The 22,465-nt window shown below is 31.4% G+C and overlaps 3 protein-coding genes across 5 annotated transcripts in view; all 3 read right to left on the bottom strand.

The window, feature by feature from the left end:
• LOC104880132 (uncharacterized) overlaps positions 1-21,742 on the bottom strand; it is a 31,096-nt gene extending 9,354 nt beyond the window's left edge. The window contains exon 1 of the mRNA XM_059739251.1: positions 21,160-21,742. The gene's annotated coding sequence lies outside the window, so the exon portion shown is untranslated. The remainder of the gene's footprint in view (positions 1-21,159) is intronic.
• LOC104880180 (UPF0481 protein At3g47200-like) lies at positions 5,267-6,715 on the bottom strand. The gene is made up of 2 exons (XM_059739376.1): positions 6,711-6,715; positions 5,267-6,626 (listed from the first exon to the last, which is right to left on the bottom strand). The coding sequence occupies exons 1-2, from the start codon at positions 6,713-6,715 to the stop codon at positions 5,267-5,269; spliced, it is 1,365 nt and encodes a 454-aa protein (XP_059595359.1).
• Positions 14,194-21,217, bottom strand: LOC104880181 (uncharacterized). Of its 3 annotated transcripts, XM_059739252.1 has the most exons (4): positions 21,105-21,217; positions 18,388-19,637; positions 18,141-18,230; positions 14,194-14,476 (listed from the first exon to the last, which is right to left on the bottom strand). In XM_059739252.1, the coding sequence occupies exons 2-4, from the start codon at positions 18,874-18,876 to the stop codon at positions 14,381-14,383; spliced, it is 675 nt and encodes a 224-aa protein (XP_059595235.1). In that variant the 5' UTR covers positions 18,877-19,637; positions 21,105-21,217; the 3' UTR covers positions 14,194-14,380. The 3 variants fall into 3 exon arrangements, 2 of the variants coding, with proteins under 2 accessions (XP_059595235.1, XP_019076991.1); XR_002030578.2 differs by having other exon boundaries at positions 18,141-19,637; positions 21,105-21,211; XM_019221446.2 differs by lacking the exon at positions 14,194-14,476 and having other exon boundaries at positions 17,910-19,637; positions 21,105-21,211.
• Positions 21,743-22,465: the final 723 nt, after the last annotated feature.

The raw sequence follows: 22,465 nt of genomic DNA, 5'->3' as shown, positions 1-22,465 counted from the left end.
CAGATGCTCCTGAGTCCACTATCCAAGGTTTTTTACGTTTCTTACCAGCAGTGAAGGCACTCAAAAAATTACCTTTGTGAGCCAAAGTTCCGGAACCAATGACCTGGTTGGAAGATGAGCCAGTTTGTGACTGTACTGACAAAAGAGGAGACAGTAGTTTCTGAAGCATCTCCATTTGCTCCTTATTAAAAGGGCTAGCTTCAGGTTGTGGCGATTGTTCATCGGTAGCCACATGATTGCCTCGTCCTTCTTTCTCAAGTGGTTGACGTGGCTTCCAATCTACTGGCTTTCCATGAATCTTCCAGCAAGTTTCTCTTGAGTGTCCCGGCTTTCTGCAATGATCACACCAAGGTCTACCTCCTTTAATTTTTTGACGGTTGTCAAAAGGAGCGAATTGAGTCTTAAGAGCCGAGCTTTCTGCCATATTCAGTTGTTGATGGGATCCCATCATGAGATTTTTCCGACTTTCTTCGCGACGGACTTTAGAGAATGCCTCTCTAAGGCTAGGTAGGGGTTTTACTCCCATGATTCTTCCTCTAATTTCATCAAGATTTTTGTTCAAACCTAACAAAAATTTAAACACACGTTTCCCTTCGACAATCTTTTTATACAAAAAACCATCTGTAACACAATTCCAGTTATGAATCTCAAACGTATCAAGTTGACGCCATAGACGAGTAAGAGTATTGAAATATTCAGTTACCGTAAGGTTTCCTTGACACAAATCGTGGAGGATGCCTTCAATCTGGATGATTTCAGATGTGTTTTCCTTGTATGAGAAAGTTTCTTTTGCAGTGTCCCAGATTTCTTTGGCAGTATCAAATGACAGAAAATTTTCACCAATGTCAACAGTCATAGAGTTGACTAGCCAGGACATGACCATATTATTTTCTGCTATCCACTTTTTGTAGGTTGATGCTGTGGTTTTTGGTGCCGCCGAAGCTCCGGTGATGTAGTCATCTTTCTCCTTTCCCCGTATAAACATTAATATGGACTGACACCATTGCAAATAATTTTGCCCATTCAGTTTATGGGCTGTGATTGGAAGATGAGAGGTTTCCATCTGATGAGAGGATGAAGACGATGAGATGATGATATCAGAAGTAGAGGATAATGAGTTGGTAGCCATTCCAAAGGCTGGACCGTATTTAGGCATAAATTAGAAGAATAGAATTGAGTAAAAAAAAACTGACTAAAGATGAAGACGATGAGACAGGATTAAACCTGCTCTGATACCATGAAGAATTTGAAGAAAAATATGAAGGAATTTGAAGACAAAATATGGAGGAACACCTCAATTCATTTTGTGATACTTTCCTTTACAATGAATGAAAGCATAAATAAATAGGCTACGGATATAAGACAATTTCGGAATGGAATTTCCCTTACATGGAAAGTGAATAAACTCTTACATGTGAATTAAATAAACTACTCTTACATGGAAAGTAAATAAACTACTCTTATATGGAAAGTGAATAAATTACTCTTACATGGAAAGTGAATAAACTACCTTGCTAGAATTATTCCTAAATCAATTATAATAAAGATTGTACATTACACTAATTAGGGAAGTAGACAGAGGATGGCGCAGTGGTGCTATGGGCTTTGAGAAGTGATGATTGTAGTGGTGAGCTGTATGGATGTTGTTCCAGAATGGTGATTACGGGTTCTGTGAGGTGATGATGTTGTGGTGTGGTGGAGGTGGAGGTGGAAGAACGTATGATTGTATGGAGGTGTGAAGTTGTACGTGAGGGATTGGTGTTTACCGTGGCGTGAAGGCTGGTTCCGTATGGGGTAGGTATAGAAGGCTGTGGGAGTGACCAGGGTGTGGGTAGCAGCAAGACAGTGAAGATTACGATGGGTGCGGAAGGGTGCTATCGAGGTGGTGGAGATGCTGGAGTTGAGGGTCGTGGGTGCGTACGTGTTGAGATGGGGCCGCCCGCTGTAGGCTGGGTTCCGGCGTTGAGTTTGGGAGCTTGGTGATGGAGGTGCCGTCCAGAACGTGTGTGCCTATGCCCTATGGAAGGAAGAAGATGATCTCTCTTTGAATTGGTGGGGCCCTTTGCAGAGAGTGGATAATAATATAAACCTAACGGCACGTGGTGCTGGAGGGCCACCTCAATCAAAGGACAACAATTGCACATGCATCCTGACATTTTCCATCCGTGGGCACTAAATGCATCTGATGATAAATACCTGACACTTTCCTTGTGGAAAATAAAAAAAGAAAAAAAGAAAGAAAAGAAAACAATAACCTACTCAGTCAAACTATGGTAGTAAGGTTTAAGATTTTAAAGTTAGTTAGTTAATGCTTTTATAAATGTATTTTATATATAAAATTTATGTTTTAGAAGATAGAAATTAGTTTTTAAATAATTATTAAATAGGCTTGTTGAAAATATATTCTTAATAAATTTTATTTTCCTTGGTATTTTTTCAAAACCAAACAAAGACTTAAGCCTCCATATAATTTATTTTCTTTTTAATTTTTGCAAGGAATTAAAATTCCAACAGACCATATGTTTCTGGATCATTAAAGTTAATAGAATTAATTTACTATAATTCTTCTAAGAGTTCATAATTTAGATATCAATTAAAGGCTAACAAAAATTAATTAATTATTCCCTTGAAATCAAAACAGAGGTTTTAAACATATTTGGAAAGTGTTTCCAAAAATTGTTTTATATTTATGAGACCAAAAAATGGTAAAAAAACACATTTAAGGTTTGTTTAGCAATTATTTTCAAGAATAGTTTTTTGTTCTTCGAAACAAAAAAATTTAAAAACTCATTTGATAATTAAAAAATTATTTTTCTGTTTTCTATTATTAAAAACAAAAAATATATTTTAATTATTTTTTTTATTTTCTGAAAATTATTTTAAAAAATAATTATACAAATATATAAAATAATTAAAAATAAAATTCTAGATATAAAAAAAATATTTTCAAATCATATTTTAAAATATTAAAAATACTTTAAGCTCCTTAACAGATTTTTGTTTTATAAAACATCAAAAAACAAAAAATGGTTTTAATGACTATTTTTTTGAGAAATTAGTTACTAAACACAAAGTGAACAAAACCCTCAAACCATTAAAGATGCATTATATCACAAATCCAACCAAACCCCAAACCCATTTAAAATTCAAACCCTCTAGAGATGGGCTTTTCTTTCTCCAACAAGAGAGAATAAATCAACGGCAATGGTGGTCGCAGAGGATGATGACGGCACTACCATATATACTTTAGGCAATGAAGATGGGTTTGAGTACTCTTAACAATTTTTAGATGAGAAAATATGTGGGAAAGAGAGGGAGAGAGAAGGATGAAGGGAAATTGAGGTAAAGTGAAGACAAAAGGAGATAGAAGAAGCAGTTGGGGAGGCAAAAGGTGATGAAAAGAGAGATGGAGAGAGATATCATGAAAAGAGAGATGGAGAGAGATGGGGAGGCAAAAGGTGATGAGAAACTATTTGTAAAAGTTGTTCTTAACAATTATTTTTAGAATCGTTAAAAACACTTCCAAAACAAGCCATTTATGTCTTATCACCAATAAGATGATTTTAGGATTATATGAATTGAGTCTTAAATTATTATTAAAAATGAGTGAATTTTATGCTTAGAATGTTATTAATTTAGAATATATTTGTCCAATAAATTTTTTTAAAGTATTTAAAAGAAATTCCAAAGGGTGTGCATAATTGAAAAAGTGATCATATTTAAAGATTTTCATTTCGATTAATGAATAAAAAATTAAAGAAGAAAGACATCATATTCTATTTCATTTGTTTTTTTTTATGATTTTTAAAAAATTATTATTTTATTTTAAAAACAAGTGAAAAAAACTTTTATTTGTGTTGTGAAAACTTTTCTTTATTTTCATTTTATTTTTAAAAACTAGTTTCAAGAATAACTGTTAAATAATTTTATAAACTATTAAAAATAATTGTTTTTTTAAAAAAGAAAAAAAAAACTCTTTTTAAATAACACCACTTAGCAAACTCTAAAAATTCGAATATATGCATCTGATGAATACAACCATGCAAGAAGTGCCTTGTTATCATTTTTTTTTTAATTCATTACTTATGCATGTGATAAATGGTGGGTGGATATGATGAAGAAAAATGATCATATCAAACCCTATCCCAAAATTTCTTGTGTTACAATAGCCTACTTCACACAACTGAAGCGTGAAATAGAACTGAGAGTATAACATATAGAACGGAAGAGTCTAGATTGGTGGAACGGAAGAGGCAAGGAAATTTTCTTTATGCCTTCTATGATATATCAACAATTGTGAAAGAATGCATGTAAAAAAGGAAACTAGGAGAAAAGCATTAAAGGCTAAAGATGTATTTTGTAATATCTGGAAATGAAGTAGAGTAAAATCCCGAGTGATTTTAGGAAACGTTTTTAATATTTTTAATATTTAAATGATAAAATTTTTTAAGTTTTAAAAATATTAAAATTCTTTCCTAAAATTATTGTATAACGAGTTCTAAGAATATATTTGACAATAATCTTTAAGAAATATTTTTAACATTAATAATACTTAAAATATAAAAAATTTCAAATATTAAAAAATTAGAAACTTTCTAAAATTACGGTCAAATACATTTTAAATATTATAATTATCTATTTTTGAAAACGTTTTTATCCAAAGTATTTTTAATGTAAATATTTTTTCTAAAAATATTTTTAGGAGAATCACTCATAAATGTTTTTTCAAAAAACATTATAAGTGATTTTTTCCTATTATTGTTTAGATTTTTAAAAGTGTGTTCTAAATATATCAAATATCTATTTTTTTTTTTAAATATAGATGAAATACACATCTTACAATCACCATTAAGCATAAATTACAAATTATTCGTACCAATGGAACACACAAAATTAGATTATGTTAAATACACCCGGTTCTAGCGTAAATTACAAATTATTCGTACGAATGGCACACACAAAATTAGATAATGTTAAATACACCAGGTTTTTCTTCCATGAGAAGATGCATTCTTTTAACAAAGCCCCACACAAAAATATAAATTTTCAGGCCCATCAGGGCCTCAAGCACAATTTTCCCGTAAAACACTCCAAATTAAATAAGTGGCTAGGCATGATGGACTGAAAATGTATCTATATGAGTAGTGCAGGAGATGACGCCTGTCAGATCCAGCTCTTCAGATAGGCCCTTTGCATGAGTAGTGCAAGTATGTAGACAAGACAAGAGTGGGAGTTGGGAGTAAGAGGGTACCTCATCAGTTGTGGACTACAGGGGAAACACTGATGTGTAAGTCTGAATGGCAGTAAGCGATAGTCCTATAACTGCAGCAGTCAAAGCCATCAAACTCCAGGGGCTACTGAAGTATTTTTGCTTGCACTGAACATGCCATTTGCGCAATCTGCAATTGTGGTGTCTGTCAACATGACTTTGAATCTGTAGTTTTACATCTTCATAAGCAGAAGGATTTGGTACCAATTTGCTGCATACGTTGTTGAAAAATTGGGCCACGTCTCTTTGTTCGCCAAAAAAGTTACGGAGTATTCCGGCTGCCTGAAGCTCCTTCACGTCGTCCCAACGAGCAATAAGTGAATCCAGGAAGCATAGGTAAGAGATTACACCAAGGTTGTTAGTGGTATCTGAGGATTCGAAGGCTACCAAGTTTAAGAAAATTATCATAGTGGAGGCGTTCATGGAAATGGTAGGAAGCTTGAGGCATCCGGTGGTGCCAAAGAGAGGCTCGAAAGAAATATCTGTCAAATAACTTGTGGGACTGGACTTAAAATGGATGTCCACTTTCCTAAGCTCGTGGACGTTTTCACATGAGTGCCATTCGGGTCTCCCTCTCCCACGTCCATCGTCTTCTTCGTCCTGTTTTTGTGTTGGGCTAATTGTTACCGGTTTGCCTAAAATGACGCCTTGCAAATAGTGGAGCAGATGGCAGGGTTTAGGATTCACTTCTTTTACCCGTATTCCTCGAGGGAAGGGGACATGAGATGCAACGAAATCTTTTATCTTTTCTTCCATCGACGGTTTTGAATTTTTTGCGTCCTTGAACAGCAGCTTGAGGACTTTATAGGGAAGTTGGTTCTCCAGCAAGAACAAGTCCTCTTTTATATGAGCCATTTCATGATTTGTAAAACCCAAAATATCAGACCCATCCTTCTTGCTGCTGTAGTTGATGAAATGTAGTAAAAAACACCCGTCCAGCAAGAAAATCGTCGCCAGTTTCCGGTCGGACATTTCCCCTTTTGTCTTATTATCATAGCATTCCCATATTGCCTTATTATCATAGCACTTCCTCAGTTCCGGTGTCTTTTTCTTAATTTTGAGGTACAAAACATCTTTCTCCTGCTGACTTTCCTCAATGAACTTCTTAGCATGCCCAGACTTGAGCTTTTGTGCTTCCTGGTAATCCTTTTGACCATAGTAATAGGGACCAATTGAAATCACGTTTGGTTTAAACCACCCAGGCAACTTTTGATTTTGACTATTTCTCAAAGCGGTCGGAATCTTTGGTATACTTGGAGTCCTTTCTCTTGCATTTGACGCTTCATCGGTATCATTCCAAACTAGAGTATCAATATCAATTAGATGCTCATCATTTGAACTTTCGCCTTTTGTAGCGCTGCGAATAAATGGTTCCCGGTTACCAAACCAAAAAAAGACTCAATTCTAACTAATCAATTAATATACAGCCACATGAAAACACGCCATCCCCCAAAGCATTCAAACCCTTTAATCATATCTCATTATTTCAAATGCATTTTTGTTAAACTCAAACCTACACACTTTCATATTATCTATCACTTTAAATGAATTATTGCAATATAATTTTCTAATTGAACTCATCTTGTTCAACAGAATATGTCGGAAAGTATCTCAAATTTTATTTTTGAATCAATTGAAAAGTTATTGATAGTTTATTAATAGAAGATATTCTTGTAAGTGGGTTTCATATTATTATAAGAAATATTCTATTATGATTTTTTTTTTTTGAAAAAAACATATTTGATAATTATATACTTAGTTTCTTATATGGAATCTTCCTTTGTAATTAGGAAAAAAAAATATAAAAAGTTTTTTTTACCAAAAGAGTGATTTTTTTTTTTTTTTTGGTATAAATTGAGACTTTGGAATTTGAGAAGGTTTGTAATCTCGTTCAACAACTAATAGTGAAAGTTCTTCTTTTATCTTCACCCATGGATGTAGGCTTAAGGTCAAATCACGTGTGTTTTGTTTTCATTTTCTTATTTTTTTTCCCCTTATTATTATTCTTTATCGTGGTTTTGCATAACAAATTGGCATAAGAGCTTAGGTTACTAGACCTGGAATGACAATAAAGTTTAAGGTTAAGAAGTTTGATGAAAGAAATGATTTTGGTTTGTGGCATGTTAATATATCTGCCTTAATAGTTTAATAGGGGTTGTCCAAAGGACTGAAAGGTAGAGAGGCTCTATCAAGATCGATGTCCAATAAAAAGAATGATGAACTTATGGAGAAAGTACATAGTATTATTCTATTATGCTTGGGATAACGAGGTACTTCATGAAGTTTTAGAAGAAGAAATGACTAGCAAGTTATGATTGAAGTTAGAAAGTTTGTATATAACGAAGTATCTTACAAATCGTTTGCATTTAAAAAAATGGTTGTTCACTTTCTAGATAAAATATGATACGCCCATTAAATACCACCTCAATAAATTTAATAAAACCATCATGGATTTGAGGAATATTGATTATAGAATTGATGATGAAAACTAAATCATAATTTTGATGTGTTCCCTAATTATCATAGATAAAAAAGGTGCATGGGTTTTATTTTATTCTGACTTTTTAATTTTTGTTTGAATTTTGAATATATTAAATCATTTTTAAATAAACTTTAAAATAAACATTTTTTATTTCCTTCTAATTTTAAATTTATTTTATTAAATAGACTTTAAATTTTTTAAATTTATTTTTTATCTTGAAATTTAATTATTTTATTTATAATTTGAAAACAATTTCTCAGTAAAAAGAACAAAATATATAGAAAGAAATTAATTTGTATTTTTAAAATTAATTAATATAAAGTAGCTTTTAAGATAAATTCAAGATCCTCTATTCAATTTGTTACAAGACAGTATTTATTTTTGTACTCAAAGGTTTTATTTTTTTTAATTATAAATAGTGAAAAATAATGTAATTTAAAAAAATAATAATAATAACGTGATGTCTTCCATGTCGCAAAGATTATAACTTTAGAAGGAAAAATATAATAGGAATCAAGACAATCTTGGCAAAAGATTTCTCATTTTTTAGGTGTTACGATAAATATTACAAATTACCCCTTTTAAAAGCCCGTACAATTCTCCCATTTATAAGTCATCACCAATTTCACCAACCACAATGGTTGCAAAGTGAAGCAAATAAAACTATACTACAGCAATGGCAAACAAAATAAACTCACTCAATCGAACAAACTAAAAGGTACGAGGAAAGAGGGAGCAGTACTTGTTATTGCTCGGCGGCGGCGTAGTGGTGCCTGCGATGTTGTTAGTGCTCGGTGGCGTAGGGGTGCCTGCGATGGCGTTGTTCTCCATGCAGATAGAGGTGTGTGGTGCTGCGTGGGCTGAGGCGCAGTGGTGCTATGGGCTTTCAGAAGTGATGATTGTTTAGTGGTGAGCTGTATGGGCGTTGTTCCAGAATGGTGATTACGGGCTCTGAGAGGTGATGATGCTGTGGTCTGGTGGAGGTGGAAGACCGTATGATTGTATGGAGATCTGAAGTTGTATGTGAGGATTGGTGTTTACCGCGGCGTGAAGGCTGGTTCCATATGGGGTGGGTATGGAAGGCCGTGGGTAGCAGCAAGACTGTGAAGGTCAGGATGGGTGCGGAGGGTGCTGTCGATGTGGTGGAGTTGAGGGTCGTGGGTGCTTACGTGTTGGGTGTTGAGATGGAGGTCTGCTGTAGGCTGGGTTCCGGCGTTGACTTTGGGAGCTTGGTGAGGGAGGTCCAGAATGTGCGTATGTATATATGGAAGGAAGAAGCGGATCTCTCAAGTGGATAATAAAATAAACCCAACGGAATGTGGTGAAATAAAATAAACCTAAGGGCATGTGGAGAAATCCCGGCCTGTTACTTTTCTTCTCCATTCCCCCTTTTTTTTCTTTATTTCATCCTTCTCATCTCTGACTTGCTGAGAGTGGATAAGAAAATCACTTTTCTTCCATTGACACCACCTTTCCTCACGTCATTGAGGCCACCTCCTTTCCTTACGTCAGTGAGAAGCAGCACTCTGCATACCTGACTCCAATATTTACATCATTTTTATAATAATAAGTGTTGGCTGCAATGATGAGTTATATATATAAAAGAATGGTAAAATGAAAATAAATATGATTACGTACCGCAAGTATTGGAAATTTGAATAGAAACGGGGAAGCAAGCCTTAATTTCAATGGTGCTACCTATCAATTATTGGAGGGCTAACCTCAATCAAAGGACGATTAGTGTACACGCATCCTCATATTTTCCATCAGAGGGGAATAATAAGTGCATCTACTAAGTCAAACTAGGGTTTAAAACTCCAAATGGTTATAAATGCCTGACATTTTCCTTGTGAAATAATAATAATAATAATAATAATAATCTATTAAGTCAAACTATTGTTTAAAATAAATGCCTACATTTTCCTTGTGAAAAATAAAATAAAATAAATTCGACAAAGTCAAACTAAGGTTTAAAACTCCAAATGGTTATAATCTATAAAATGCCTAGCATTTTCCTTTGTGGAAAAAATAATTTATTAAATCAAATTGAGGTTTAAAATTCCAAATAAATGCCTCACTTTCCTTGTGGATTACTCTTTTTTTTAAATAATAATAATAATAATAATCTACTAAGTCAAACTAAGGTAATAAGGTTTAAAATTCCAAATGGCTATAAATGTGAGACACTAAAGCTAATGCACCTGTGATATAGTTTAGTAACAGACAAAATTGTGTTTTAATTAGGGTAAGGAATTTTTTCTTTTTCTTTTTTAATTTAAAATTTGTATCAATTTATGTAACTCAAATTTCTGTATTTTTCAGAATGCAAAAGTGTTTCATTAGATGTGTTTGAACAAACCATTTCTTCTTTATTATCTTTTTTTTTTTTTTTGATCCATCATTTTGTTTTATTAATCCCTTGTCACAACTTGCAAATTGCAATTCACAACTTGCAATAAGCAATTAATGAAACAAAATGATCATTCACCTATTTGATTTGTTTACTTGTAATAAGGAATTAATAAAAGACTCGTTTTGTTTACTTCCAACAAGGAATTAATAAAAGAATAAGGTTATACTCACAAAAGTGAAGAGAGACGATTTTCTTACATATACTTAAAAATGCTTATTTTATAAGCTAATTTTGAATGTACTTAATTATTATTAGATTCTAAATTTGGTTATTAACATTTTTATAAATGTATTTTATATATAAAATTTATTTTTTGGAGGATAAAAAATAATTTTTAAAGAATTGTTAAATAGATTTATTGAAAATCCATTTTACTTCAATTATTTCTAAATAATAAGTTTTATTAATAGAATAAATTTATGAAAATGTTTATAAATAAAATCGAAAATCAATGTGATTGTATTTACATCAAACCATAAAAGATCTTAATGAAATTAATGCCTATATTTATCCCACTTGTTTACTTGCATTTAGGAATTAAAGAGAAAAAGGGCTAATCGCACGAGAATGAGAAACGATTTCTTAGATGCTTAAGAAACCCCTTTTGATTCTGTAAACACAAAAGGTTGGGTAAAAATATCATCCCAACATCACCGATTCTTCTCTTCCCACTGCCAAAATTACATGTACCTACCATCTAATATTTCATTTTCAATTCTTATTTTTATATTTAAAAATAAATAAAACAAACTTAAAAATCTAAAGTAAAAATTAGATCATAGTTGCTTGGATTTCATTTATTTTTATTTTTTATAAATACTTACACAATTAAATATTTAATATCAAATACAATTAAAATTAAATAGAAAGTAATAAAAAAATTTAGTATTTTTTTATTTTACATTAGCACCTCATTCCATTTTTATTGCCATATGTAATGATTGTAAAACTTTTGAAAAGCTTCCTTCTCCTTAAAAAATTTATTACTCATTGAAAATCAATCTTAAACATTTGCAGACACAATTGATAAAATTAAGGCATTTCATTGTTACCTAGTTAATTTCTTTTAAAATGGGAAATACTAAAATTACTAGAATTTTATTTTTTATTTTTAATAAACATTTGAACAATTAGATATTTAAGCTCATTTTCTATATTTATATGTATTTTAAAATGAATTATAAGCAAGGTGATATTAATATAATTTTTTTTATAAAAAAAAGTAATTATTTAAGATGAGTCCTTCTAGTAACTTAAAATTAATTATTTTTCATTTTCATTCTATTTTCAAGGTCTTTTTAATAAACACTTTATTTTAATTCCTTCTATTCTCTTATCTAAAAAGTTTAATAAAATGTGTGATTAGTCTCTAGTAGCTTTCCCATTTTGGCATGTTTATATCTATACTACATATGAAATATTAAAGTCTTTGCCAACTTTTTTTTTTAATCCTAAAATTACCTCTATCATTTCACTTATATATGCATCCTATCATTATTTTATTTAATTAATTCAAATAATATTTTTCTTTTTTTAAAGTCAACTTAAAAATTGATTTAGATAATGTTTCTCTTAAAAAAATTATCATAATTTAATTAAAATAATTTTAACTTTTCATTATGCACATTCATGACGCAATATCTAATGCTCCAATGGGTTCACCTCATCCTCTGAAGGGATACAGATCCTTTCAAGTTCCAACAATACAGAATTTGATTAATGAGGTCTCGAGAGAGTTTGTGAATGATAGGATAAGTTAAGATTGATTCTCTCAAAATATCCAACCAAAAATAGATTTAAGAAAAGTTTATATAAGTCCTAAGACCTAGAGGATTGGTTCTAAATTTTCTAAAAAAGAATAAATCTTTTATTTTCAAAAACTCGATCTACCATATTCTAGCAGATTTGGAAGGTCGCTCGAGCCCATTTATCGATTACTCAAGCGCCTTAGGCACTTGAACACTTAGATAGGTGCTTGAGCAGTGGGAGCGCTTGAGCACTAATGCTAGCACTTGACTACCCCTGAATTTTTTTAGAAAAAAATAATATTAATAATTTAGTTTAGAAAAGTTATTGATCCAACTCAATCCTTTAAGAAAAATCCTAACTTGTTACTAAATAAACCTTTTTCAACTTACCTATGACTTTCCAATTGAACAAACAACAACCTCAAATCTTTTATAAAGAGTAAATCACTATCTAAAAAATTTCCTTCACCAAAATGAAAAAGAATAAAATTGTCAACAAAATAAATACAAGAACTAAATGTCATAACAATCTTTCATTTGGTAATTTTGTGACAAACAAGTTACATAAATCCCCTAAAACTCTCAAATGGAGTTTACATAACTCTCAATCACGCTTGTCTAAACCTAATCATCCACACACATGTTGGGAATCAAAATATTCATCAAGATCCAACAAAATATCCCAATACTTGTGATTTGCACAGTTAAAACATAAATAATTTGGGTAAATCAATGTGTGAAAGACAAAATAAAGCTATCTAATCAAAATAAGATAATAGGAAAGAGAGATAAGAATCAAGATCAAGATGCAATGGTGATTGAAAAAAGTCTAAGGCATCTAATGATGCGAAAGAAATGAGAAGTAAAAGAAATGTTTGTCAAGTAACTCGTCTCACTAGGCTTAAATTGGATGCCTACTACCTTAATCTACTTCGGGATCGATTAATCCTTTCTTCTATAATTGATGTCTTGTTATCAACCAATATAATTAAAGTGAACTTGTTATCAATAGCTTCAAATTTGTTATATTGGTTGATATTAACGAATTACTTTTAACTAAATAAAAAAATTCAAATATTTTTATTTTTTCTATTCAGCTAAAAAACAAACATTACCTTAATCTTGAAAAACTTAATAACATAATATAGATAAAAAAAATACTATTTGTTATTTATTAAAAATTATAATTTGATATTTTTAATAATTTTTTATATTAATATTATTATTCATAATTAGATGTGCAACTTGAGTAGATTGGTTAGGTTGATAACTAATTTGTGTTCAACCCGAATTAAGAAATAATCGACTCAACCTCAACCCAAGCTCAATCCAACCCTACCTCTTACTTAAGGTATTCAACCCAAGCCTAATCTAACTTCATTTTTCTAAACTTGGATTGAATTCAAGTTGGTCAAGTTAAACTCGAGTTGGTCAAGTTAAACTCAAGTTGGTCAGTTAAACTCGAGTTGGTCAGTTAAACTCGAATTGGCCAGTTCAACTAGAGTTGGTCAGTTCAACTTGAGTTGATCATATTAAACTCAGGTTAGTCTGGTTAATTGAGCTGCATAATTCAAAATCCTTTATATATTTATACTAAAACTTAAACTGTAAATAAGACAAAACTTCAATATAACATTAAAAAAGTAAAATAAACTAATGTATTTTTCTAAAAAATATATATGATATAATTACAATTTAATTTTTTTCTTTTAAAATCTAAAAAAAATGAATATTATTATACTAAATAATAAACATTATAAATATTATAAAAAAGATTAAATTAGGCTTGGGTTAAACTCAGATTGTCCGAATTTTGGCTCAAACAAAACCCAAATTGAGTTCAGATTGAGAAAATTTAACCCAAACTCAATCCAAGTATTGAAAAAGTTTGCCCAAGTCAACCCAAGCATCAAGTTGGATTCAGATTAAGTCGATCCAATCTAAGCAAGTTACACCTCTATCCTTAATATTCTTTTCAACAAGTATTATTTTAATCAATCAATTCCCTTTTTTTATAACACTCATGTTCTCATAGTAAATTCCTTTTTTTTTTCCTAGACTTGATTCTAGGGCTCAAAGTTGAATGTAGATGTTTTTTTATCAACCATTTAGGAATGTTGTCACGCCCCAAGACCCACTCAAAGGGCGTGATGATCATTTCACACTTCAAACCCGAAGGCTTAAAGTGTAACCTGATTCAAACAATCATATTATAACTAGAAGTAACCAATTACCAAAAACCTGTTCAGAGTAGCGGAACAAAATTCTAAAATCTTCAAACTTAACTTTAAAACTAAGCATCCATCAACCAAAATCCATTATCCAAATAGATTGCAAGCTCAAATAAATCAAGTGCTAACAAATTTCCATAATCTCCAAATCTCAACTTCAAACTTATCAAAAAAAATATTTAAAAGCTCAATATCTAAATAGCTTCCAAAAACCAAATAATCCAAAGGAACATAAACTCATAAGCTTATAATGTCCAAATAACATCCTAAGCAAAATCTTAATGATGACCATTCCCTGACGTAGTCATCACTCCTCACCCGAGCTAAGGGTGCCTGAAAAGTAATCAACAAATAGAAATGAGCTCAAAGCGCAATAAGGAACATTAATGCAGTCCATGGATCAAATATTTCAAGTTCACTTGCAAAATAGGATATATTATAACTAATTATTTTCATAAACCTTTGAGTCAGTTTTGCCAACACACTCAAAACTTTTAATTGTACACTTTCATTTCTAATTCAAACATTTTCATATCAAATTCAATCATAACATTCAAATCATTTATTTGCTCTAGTCATCAAACATCAAATAGTGCCCAGTTAGGTGAGACTTTTCAAATAGGTGGCTAGCCTCAAATTGTTCCTTTAAGGTGGACGGAACCGAACACTACTAGTACTAATAACTTCTAACCAAACCCTTAAAGGCTTGGTCCAAATCAACATTCCCCACCAAAAAATATAAAGGTCAACTATTATATCCCGTTGATAAGGGCCAAAAAGTCAAAAGTCAACTATTATATCCCGTTGATAAAGGTCAAACAAACCAGAGTCAAACACTTATTTCAATTATTCAAATTTCTAAAACATAATATCTTAACATTTCTCTCTTATAAACAAAATGTAAGGTTCAAACATATTTTCCATGCAAAACATATTTGATCTATGCATAAAACAAATAATAACTTAAAACGTTTCCAAATGATGTATATAAAAATTTGTTTCTAAAAAAAACAACTGCATTAATTTCTCTTACCTCAAAGAAATCCTTGAAAACTTGGGAGAAAAATAATTGTAGAAAATCTACTCTTCGCCTAATATAACATAAGAGAAATAACTATTACTATTTATCTATAATTTAACTAATTTATTCCTTATTTAAATAAAATTAATAAATTCCCAATTTGTTTCTAATAACACATTACTAATTTAATTAAATTGCAATTTTATTTCATTATAAAAATTCTATATAATTTTTTTTTTTACTAAACCTCTCATTCTATTTATTACAATAAACCATTATTACTATTATCTTATTTATTAATTTAAAACTAAATACTATTATTTTATTAATTATCAAATTCAATAGCCACCCAAACCATTCCCCCCATTTGTCTCGGTACACACAAAACCAATAAAGCAAAGCAAGTACTTCCTATTGCTATCATCATTATTACGATGATTCATTATTTATTTATATATATATATTTTGTTTTTTTGTTTTTTCCAAGGTCTTCCTTCCATCCAATGCACACTGTTTTTTTTTGTTTTTTTTCTTAACCCTAACACGTTTTTTTTTCCAGCAACGTGTACACAACTACAATGTCTCAATACAACAAATACAAGTATCTATATCAGTCCTCCAAAATCCAGAAATCATGTAATTCTTCCTATTATTTATTTATTTTCCTTTCAATCTAACGCCTCCACAAACGACTTATTTATTTATTATATAAATTTAAAATTTATTTTCTTCCTTTGATTTTTTTTTTCATTTTAAATTTATTTATTTATTTTTCTATTCCATTGAACTTTTTGAAATTTTCCTATCTTCATCAATAAATCAACCTATACTTGCAAATTTTTAAACATTTTGATCTAAAAGTTAAATAAACAAACCCTAACCTAGATTTGGATTTTCCAAAAAATATCTAATGTATTTGAAATTAACTAAGGAATTTAGAATATTAATCTAGGGGTTAGAATCTTACCTATAGAGATCTGTTTTTCAAACCCTAAAATCCGACTTCAATCTTACGTTATCAGGAACTCTTTGCGAACAAGAACGCGATTCAGAAAAGAACAAGAAGAACAAAATTCTAATTTATATCTAAGGTATTTATTCATAAAATTACCTTTTCACCATTCTTCCATTTTATTAAAATAAATAAATAATTAATTTAATATTATTAATATTTTCCTAAATTTCCCTTTAAAAAAAAACTTGGGCGTTACATCATATAAAAATTTATTTCTACAAAAATAATAACCGCATTAATTTGTAACAACCTGTTCCCAACCGTGTAGATATTATCCGCTTTGGACCCAAATGGGCTCTCACGGCTTTAAAATGCGTCTACTTGGTTAAAAGAAGTCTCTACATATATAGCGTCAGGAACTTCCTCCCCTATCCGATGTGGGACATCACAATTGTGGATATTGTTCGCTTTGAACCCAAATGGGCTCTCACGGCTTTAAAACGAGTCTACTTGGTTAAGAGGAGTTTCTACATATATAGCGTCAGGAACTTCCTCCCCTATCTGATGGGCTCTCAAGGATTGGCTTTGATACCATTTGGGTTGAAAGTGGACAATATCTACACGGTTGGGAGCAGGTCGTTACAAATGGTATCAAAACCAATCCCTGACCCCAGTGTGAGGGTTTGTTTGGCCTTGTAAGGGGTGTTTGTTTGTTTAACCCCTCAATCCCATGGGACACAACGAGGACGTTGTGTCTGCATAAGGGAGGTATTTGTGATGTCCCACATCGGATAGGGGAGGAAGTTCCTGGTGCTATATATGTAGAGGCTCCACTTAACCAAATAGACGCGTTTTAAAGCCTGAGGGACCAAAATGGACAATATCTACATGATTGGACGCGGGTCGTTACAAATGTGGTGTAATCTCTACCCTCTATTCCTATTATTTGTGTTTATAATGTGATGAATTCACGTCTAAAGCATTGATATATGCTTCCAATAAGAAATTTTCTTCATGATATTAGAGCTTAGTTGTTATACTTAACATTGGGGCTCTTACAACTTGAACCCACAACCTAATTTTGATACCACTTGTTAGGATCAAAGATTTAGTCATCCTCATCTCAAAACCAATGAGCTATTAGTGACCCATGACTCATCCCAAGTTTATATAATGGTGTCTAACCATCTCCGACCTTACACACTCATCCCAAGGTCATTTTCAACCATTATTTTTTCTAGGGACCAACATTATTGCATACCTAATAGAAACTATAGAGCACTTTTGAGTTGGCAAGAAAATTCTAAAGCATTTTTGAGTTGATAAGGAAATTTTGTTTATACCCATTTTATGATAAATCAACAATTATCAACTAATGTATAAAAAATAAAAAAGGAGAAAAACACCAAAGACTTAAATAAAAGGTCTTTGATAGAAATAATTTCTAAATTAAAACCTAAATGTTTTATAATCTTATGGAAATGAAACATGCTATCATTGTCTATATTTCATTCATTTAATTACAAATTATCCGTAATCATGGACGCATAAAAAGAGAATGTTAAATACACCATTTTTTTTTCTCCACACTATTTTTAAAGTCCATTGCAAAAGGATAAAAGACACCAAAATAAGATAAAGAAAAGTGTGTTTGGGTGTAAAAGCACGATCTAATAGTTTCCATTTAAGTCAAATGTAGTACATATATCGTTAAAAGATAGTACCTTATTACTACTTTTGATCTAAAAGCACTTGAATTAACAAATATTTTGAAATCATGGTTTGAGATGTGAAAAGATGGTAATCATTTTGCATATATTTTCAAATCAAACATTAAGACACACTTTCCTCATAAGATAAGCATAAATGATAGACTACATGAGCACATTAGATGACGTCTGTACAACCATATGAGGTGAACGGATTAACTCTAAAGCTAGGACCCCTTACATGAAGAGCAATTTTGTGGGCCACATAGAAAGTGAAGAAAAGCAAACAAACATTGAGTGCAAGTATCTTACCTGACAAGGCGGGGATAATAGGATACTAAGAAGCAACTTATCAGCTTCAGGCAAGTGAAGTGTAGGCTTGAATAGCAGTAAGGAGTAGTCCTAAAAATGCAGCAAACAACGCAATGATACTCCAGGGACTACTAAAATAGGTATGCTTGCATTGAAGCAACCATATCCGCAATTTGCTCTTGTAGTGACTTTCAATATGCTTTTGAATTTGTAGTTTCACATTTTTATAAGCATTAGAATTTGGTACCAATTTGCCGCATACGTGGTTGAAAAATTTGGCCACTTCTCTTTGGTCACCCAAAAAGTTATGGAGTACTTGGGCTGCCTGAAGCTCTTTAACGTCGTCCCAATGATCAATGAGTGAGTCCAGGAAGCATAGGTAAGAGATTACGCCAAGGTCGTTGGGGGTATTTGAGGATTCGAAGGCTATCAAGTTTAAGAAAATTATCATAGTTGAGGTGTCAATGGTGATTGGAGGAAGCCTAAGGCATCCAGTAATGCCAGAGCAATCAGAAGTGAAAGAAATATCTCCCAAATGACCCGTCTCATTGGGCTTAAAACGGATGCCCACTATTGTAAGTTGTTGGGCGTTTTTGAACGAGTGACGAATGGATTTCCTTTGTACTTTGCCTTCTTTGTTGTGGGGGAGTAAAGCAGGGAGTCGCCTCAACAACTTTCTAATTCCTCCTTTAGGGGGACATTGTCTCTCACGTTGCTTTTTTCCCTCCAGCTTCATCCTCTTTTTGTTGTGGGTGATTTGTTTCCAATTGGCCTAAAACTGCACGTTGCAAAAGGTGAAGGAGATGGCAAGGCTCATCTATTTTTCCTCTTTCCGATGTTTCTCTTTCCGATTTTCCTCGAGGCAAGGGGATGTGAGATATGACAAAATCTTTTATCATCTCTTCCATTGAAAAATCTTTCGACTCTGCCTCAAAATTGGCATGTTCGAACAACAGCTTGAGAACTTGATAGGGAAGTTGGTTCTCTAACAAGAACAAGTCTTGTCTTATATAAGTCACATCATGATTTGTAAAATTCAAAGCGTTGATCCCATCCTCCTTGTTGCTGTAGTAAATGAAACGTAGTAAAAAACACCCATCCAACAAGAATATCGTGGCCAGTTTCTTTTTGTCATCTTCCGATGTTGCTTGATAAGAATCATAACACATTGCTAGGTCGTCGATCTCATTTTCAATTTTTTGGTACAACTCATTTATTTGTTGTTGACTTTCACGTATGAAGTTCTCGGCATGTTGATACTTGAGCTTTTGCACTTCTTGGAGATACTTATCACCATAGTAGTAAGGACCGATTGAAATCACATTTGGTTTAATCCATCGAGGGTAATTCAAAATATATCTCAAAGTCACTGGAACCCTTGGTATCCTGAGTGATCCGCTTTGAAATGAATTATTCCTTTCACTTGATGCCCTACCATCCGGCCCATACCAAACACAAGTATCAAATCGATCAGCAGAAACTCTACTTGCCATGGACCTGCCAATTTCAAAACACACATGTTGTAAGGCTGAGAATAAAAGGTCCCTAATCACCAAAGCACCCATAAAAAAAGACTCATTTTCTACAACTAATATAATCAACTAATGAAAACAAGCCATTCCTCAAATGCAACCAATTTCAAAACCCTTAATCATATCTCATTCTTTCAAATGCATTTTTGCTAAGATCCTAAGAAATCAAACCTACACGATTGCATAATATCTACCATTTTAAACGAATTATTGCAATATAATTTTCTAATTCATCTCATCCAACTCATCGAGCACCATAAAATGTATATGTGCTCAACTGAATGACTATATTTCTTTAAAACACAAAACAATGCTTTCTAATTAATTGGTCAAAGGTTAAATGCATGTTTATCAATATTTTGAAAATAATCTCCTAGTCAAACTAAGGCTTAAAATTAAAAATGGTTATGAATGTGAGACACCCAATTTAATATTAATGTATTAAATTATTTCTTATACTAAATTCTAGTAAGCTCTATTTAGCTTAATGCTATATTTGATTCAAAAAGTACTAATGGAAGAAAAAAATATATTTAAAAAATATATTTTTTCATATTTCGTTTTAATATGAAAAACATAAAAGAAATTTAAATATGAATAAAATTATTAAAAAATTTATATATTTTTAAATTATTTAATTTTTATATTAAAAAATTAAATAAATAAAAAATATTTTTTATTGATTTTAGATTTTTTTTTCAACTTTTTATTTTCTTCTGTCTTTTTATTTTTATTTTTTTTCTTTCTTATATTTTATTTAAATTTTCTTGAACCAAACATAGCCTAAAGACAACTTTTAGGAAAATGGTTTTTATTTAAAAAAAAAAAAGAAAAAATTGTTGTGATTGTACAAAAAGCCCCAAGATCAGTTCTCAAACATACAAATTTTGTGTGTGATGGTACTCCATTTCAAGTTCAAACAAAAAAAATGGGACATACAGAATTGGACCAGTCTCTGCTTGCCGGCCCCATGCAATGAATGCATCCATAGCTGACATAAATATCCTCACAGAAATGTATGAACGGTGAATTTCAATTACTACATGGATAGGTTTTCTAAAATTTTTCTCCAATAGAATTTTTTTTTTCTTCAAAATACTACCTTAAAATAATATTGTTAAAATAAGGTAACTTCCAAAATATTGAAATTTTTTGTTCAAATAAAATTTAAAATGAAAAAAAATACCTTTTTTATAATTTTAAAATTATAAAATACAATTTTTTTTTAAAAAAAAAAATACTACCTTAAAATAATATTGTTAAAATAAGGTAACTTCCAAAATATTGAAATTTTTTGTTCAAATAAAATTTAAAATGAAAAAAAAATACCTTTTTTATAATTTTTTTTCTAACCTTTTCAGCTTATCTAAAAAAATAAATCATAAAATATCTTTTATTTTACAGAAAGCTATTAGGGTAGAGGGAGTACTACTTGGTGTTCGTCGGTGCTGGCGTAATGGGGCTTGCGTCGGCGGCGTCTGCCATGCAGATAGAGATGTGTGGTTCGATGCGGATAGAGGTGTGTGGTGCTCCGTGAGCTGAGGCGCTGTGGTGCTATGGGCTTTGAGAAGAGATGATTGCGGTGGTGATATCTATGGGTGTTGTTCCAGAATGGTGATTACAGGCTCTGAGAGGCGATGATGTTGTGGTGTGGTGTGTTGGAGGTGGAAGAACGTATGATTGTACGGAGATGTGAAGTTGTAGTGAGAATTGGTGTTTACCGTGGCGTAAAGGCTGGTTCCATATGGAATGGGTATGGAAGGCCTTGGAAGTGACCAGGATGTGGGTAGCAGCAAGACGGTGATGATCAGGATGGGTGTGGAGGTTGCTATAGAGGTGATGGAGATGATGGAGTTGAGGGTCGTGGGTGAGTACGTGTTGGGTGTTGAGATGGAGCCGCCTCCTGGTGTGGGCTGGGTTCCGGCGCTGCGTTTGGGAGCTGGGCGAGGGAGGTCCAGAATGTGTGTACACTGTATATAGCTGGAAGGAATTGAAGATGATAGCTCGTTGAAGCGGCGAGGGCGACTTGTACAGGGTATTGAATAAGAAAGAAGAGGGAAATTTGTGTTTTGGATGTTGGTATAAAAATTAAGAGTTGATTCATAATTTTGAAAAGGATATAATTAATTTATATTTAATAAAAAGGATATAAAACATGAAGAGATTAATTTATATTTTAAAATTATTTTAATATTTTATATCATAATAAATTTTTTTATTTTATTTTTATTAATAATTATTTTAAAATTTTATTATTTTTAAAAATATATCATTTAAAAAAAATAATTTTAACATATTTTTAGTTATTTTTTATATATATAATTTTAAAAATATATAATTTTTAAGATATTTTATTTTTAAATAATAATAATTATTATTTATTTTTATTTTTTTTAAATTCTGTATTTTTTTAAATTATTAAATTATATTAAATTATATTAAGGTTTATAAAATAAATAAAATTTAAATGAATATTTTTCTATTTTTTTATAGTCAATAAAATTGATTTTTAAAAAAATAAAAAATTCATATTCCTCACGTCATTGGGAGCACCTGTCGACATCAAATTTATTTCTCCTTTCCTCGCGTCGTTGGGACACCTTTACTCACGTCAATAGGACCACCAGTAGACATCGAATTTATTTTTCTTTCATCACGTGGCTGGGGGCAGCTTTCCTCACGTCATTGGGACCACCCATAGACATCCATTTTTCCTTCTTTTTTTTTTCAATTAATTAAATTATCAAGGAATTCAATAAAATTTGGGGTTGAAAAGCGAGGAATCACATAAAT

The sequence above is a fragment of the Vitis vinifera genome, chromosome 8, assembly GCF_030704535.1.
Source record: "Vitis vinifera cultivar Pinot Noir 40024 chromosome 8, ASM3070453v1".
In the NCBI taxonomy this organism is placed as follows: Eukaryota; Viridiplantae; Streptophyta; class Magnoliopsida; order Vitales; family Vitaceae; genus Vitis; species Vitis vinifera.
This window is presented reverse-complemented; position numbering and strand designations above follow the sequence as displayed.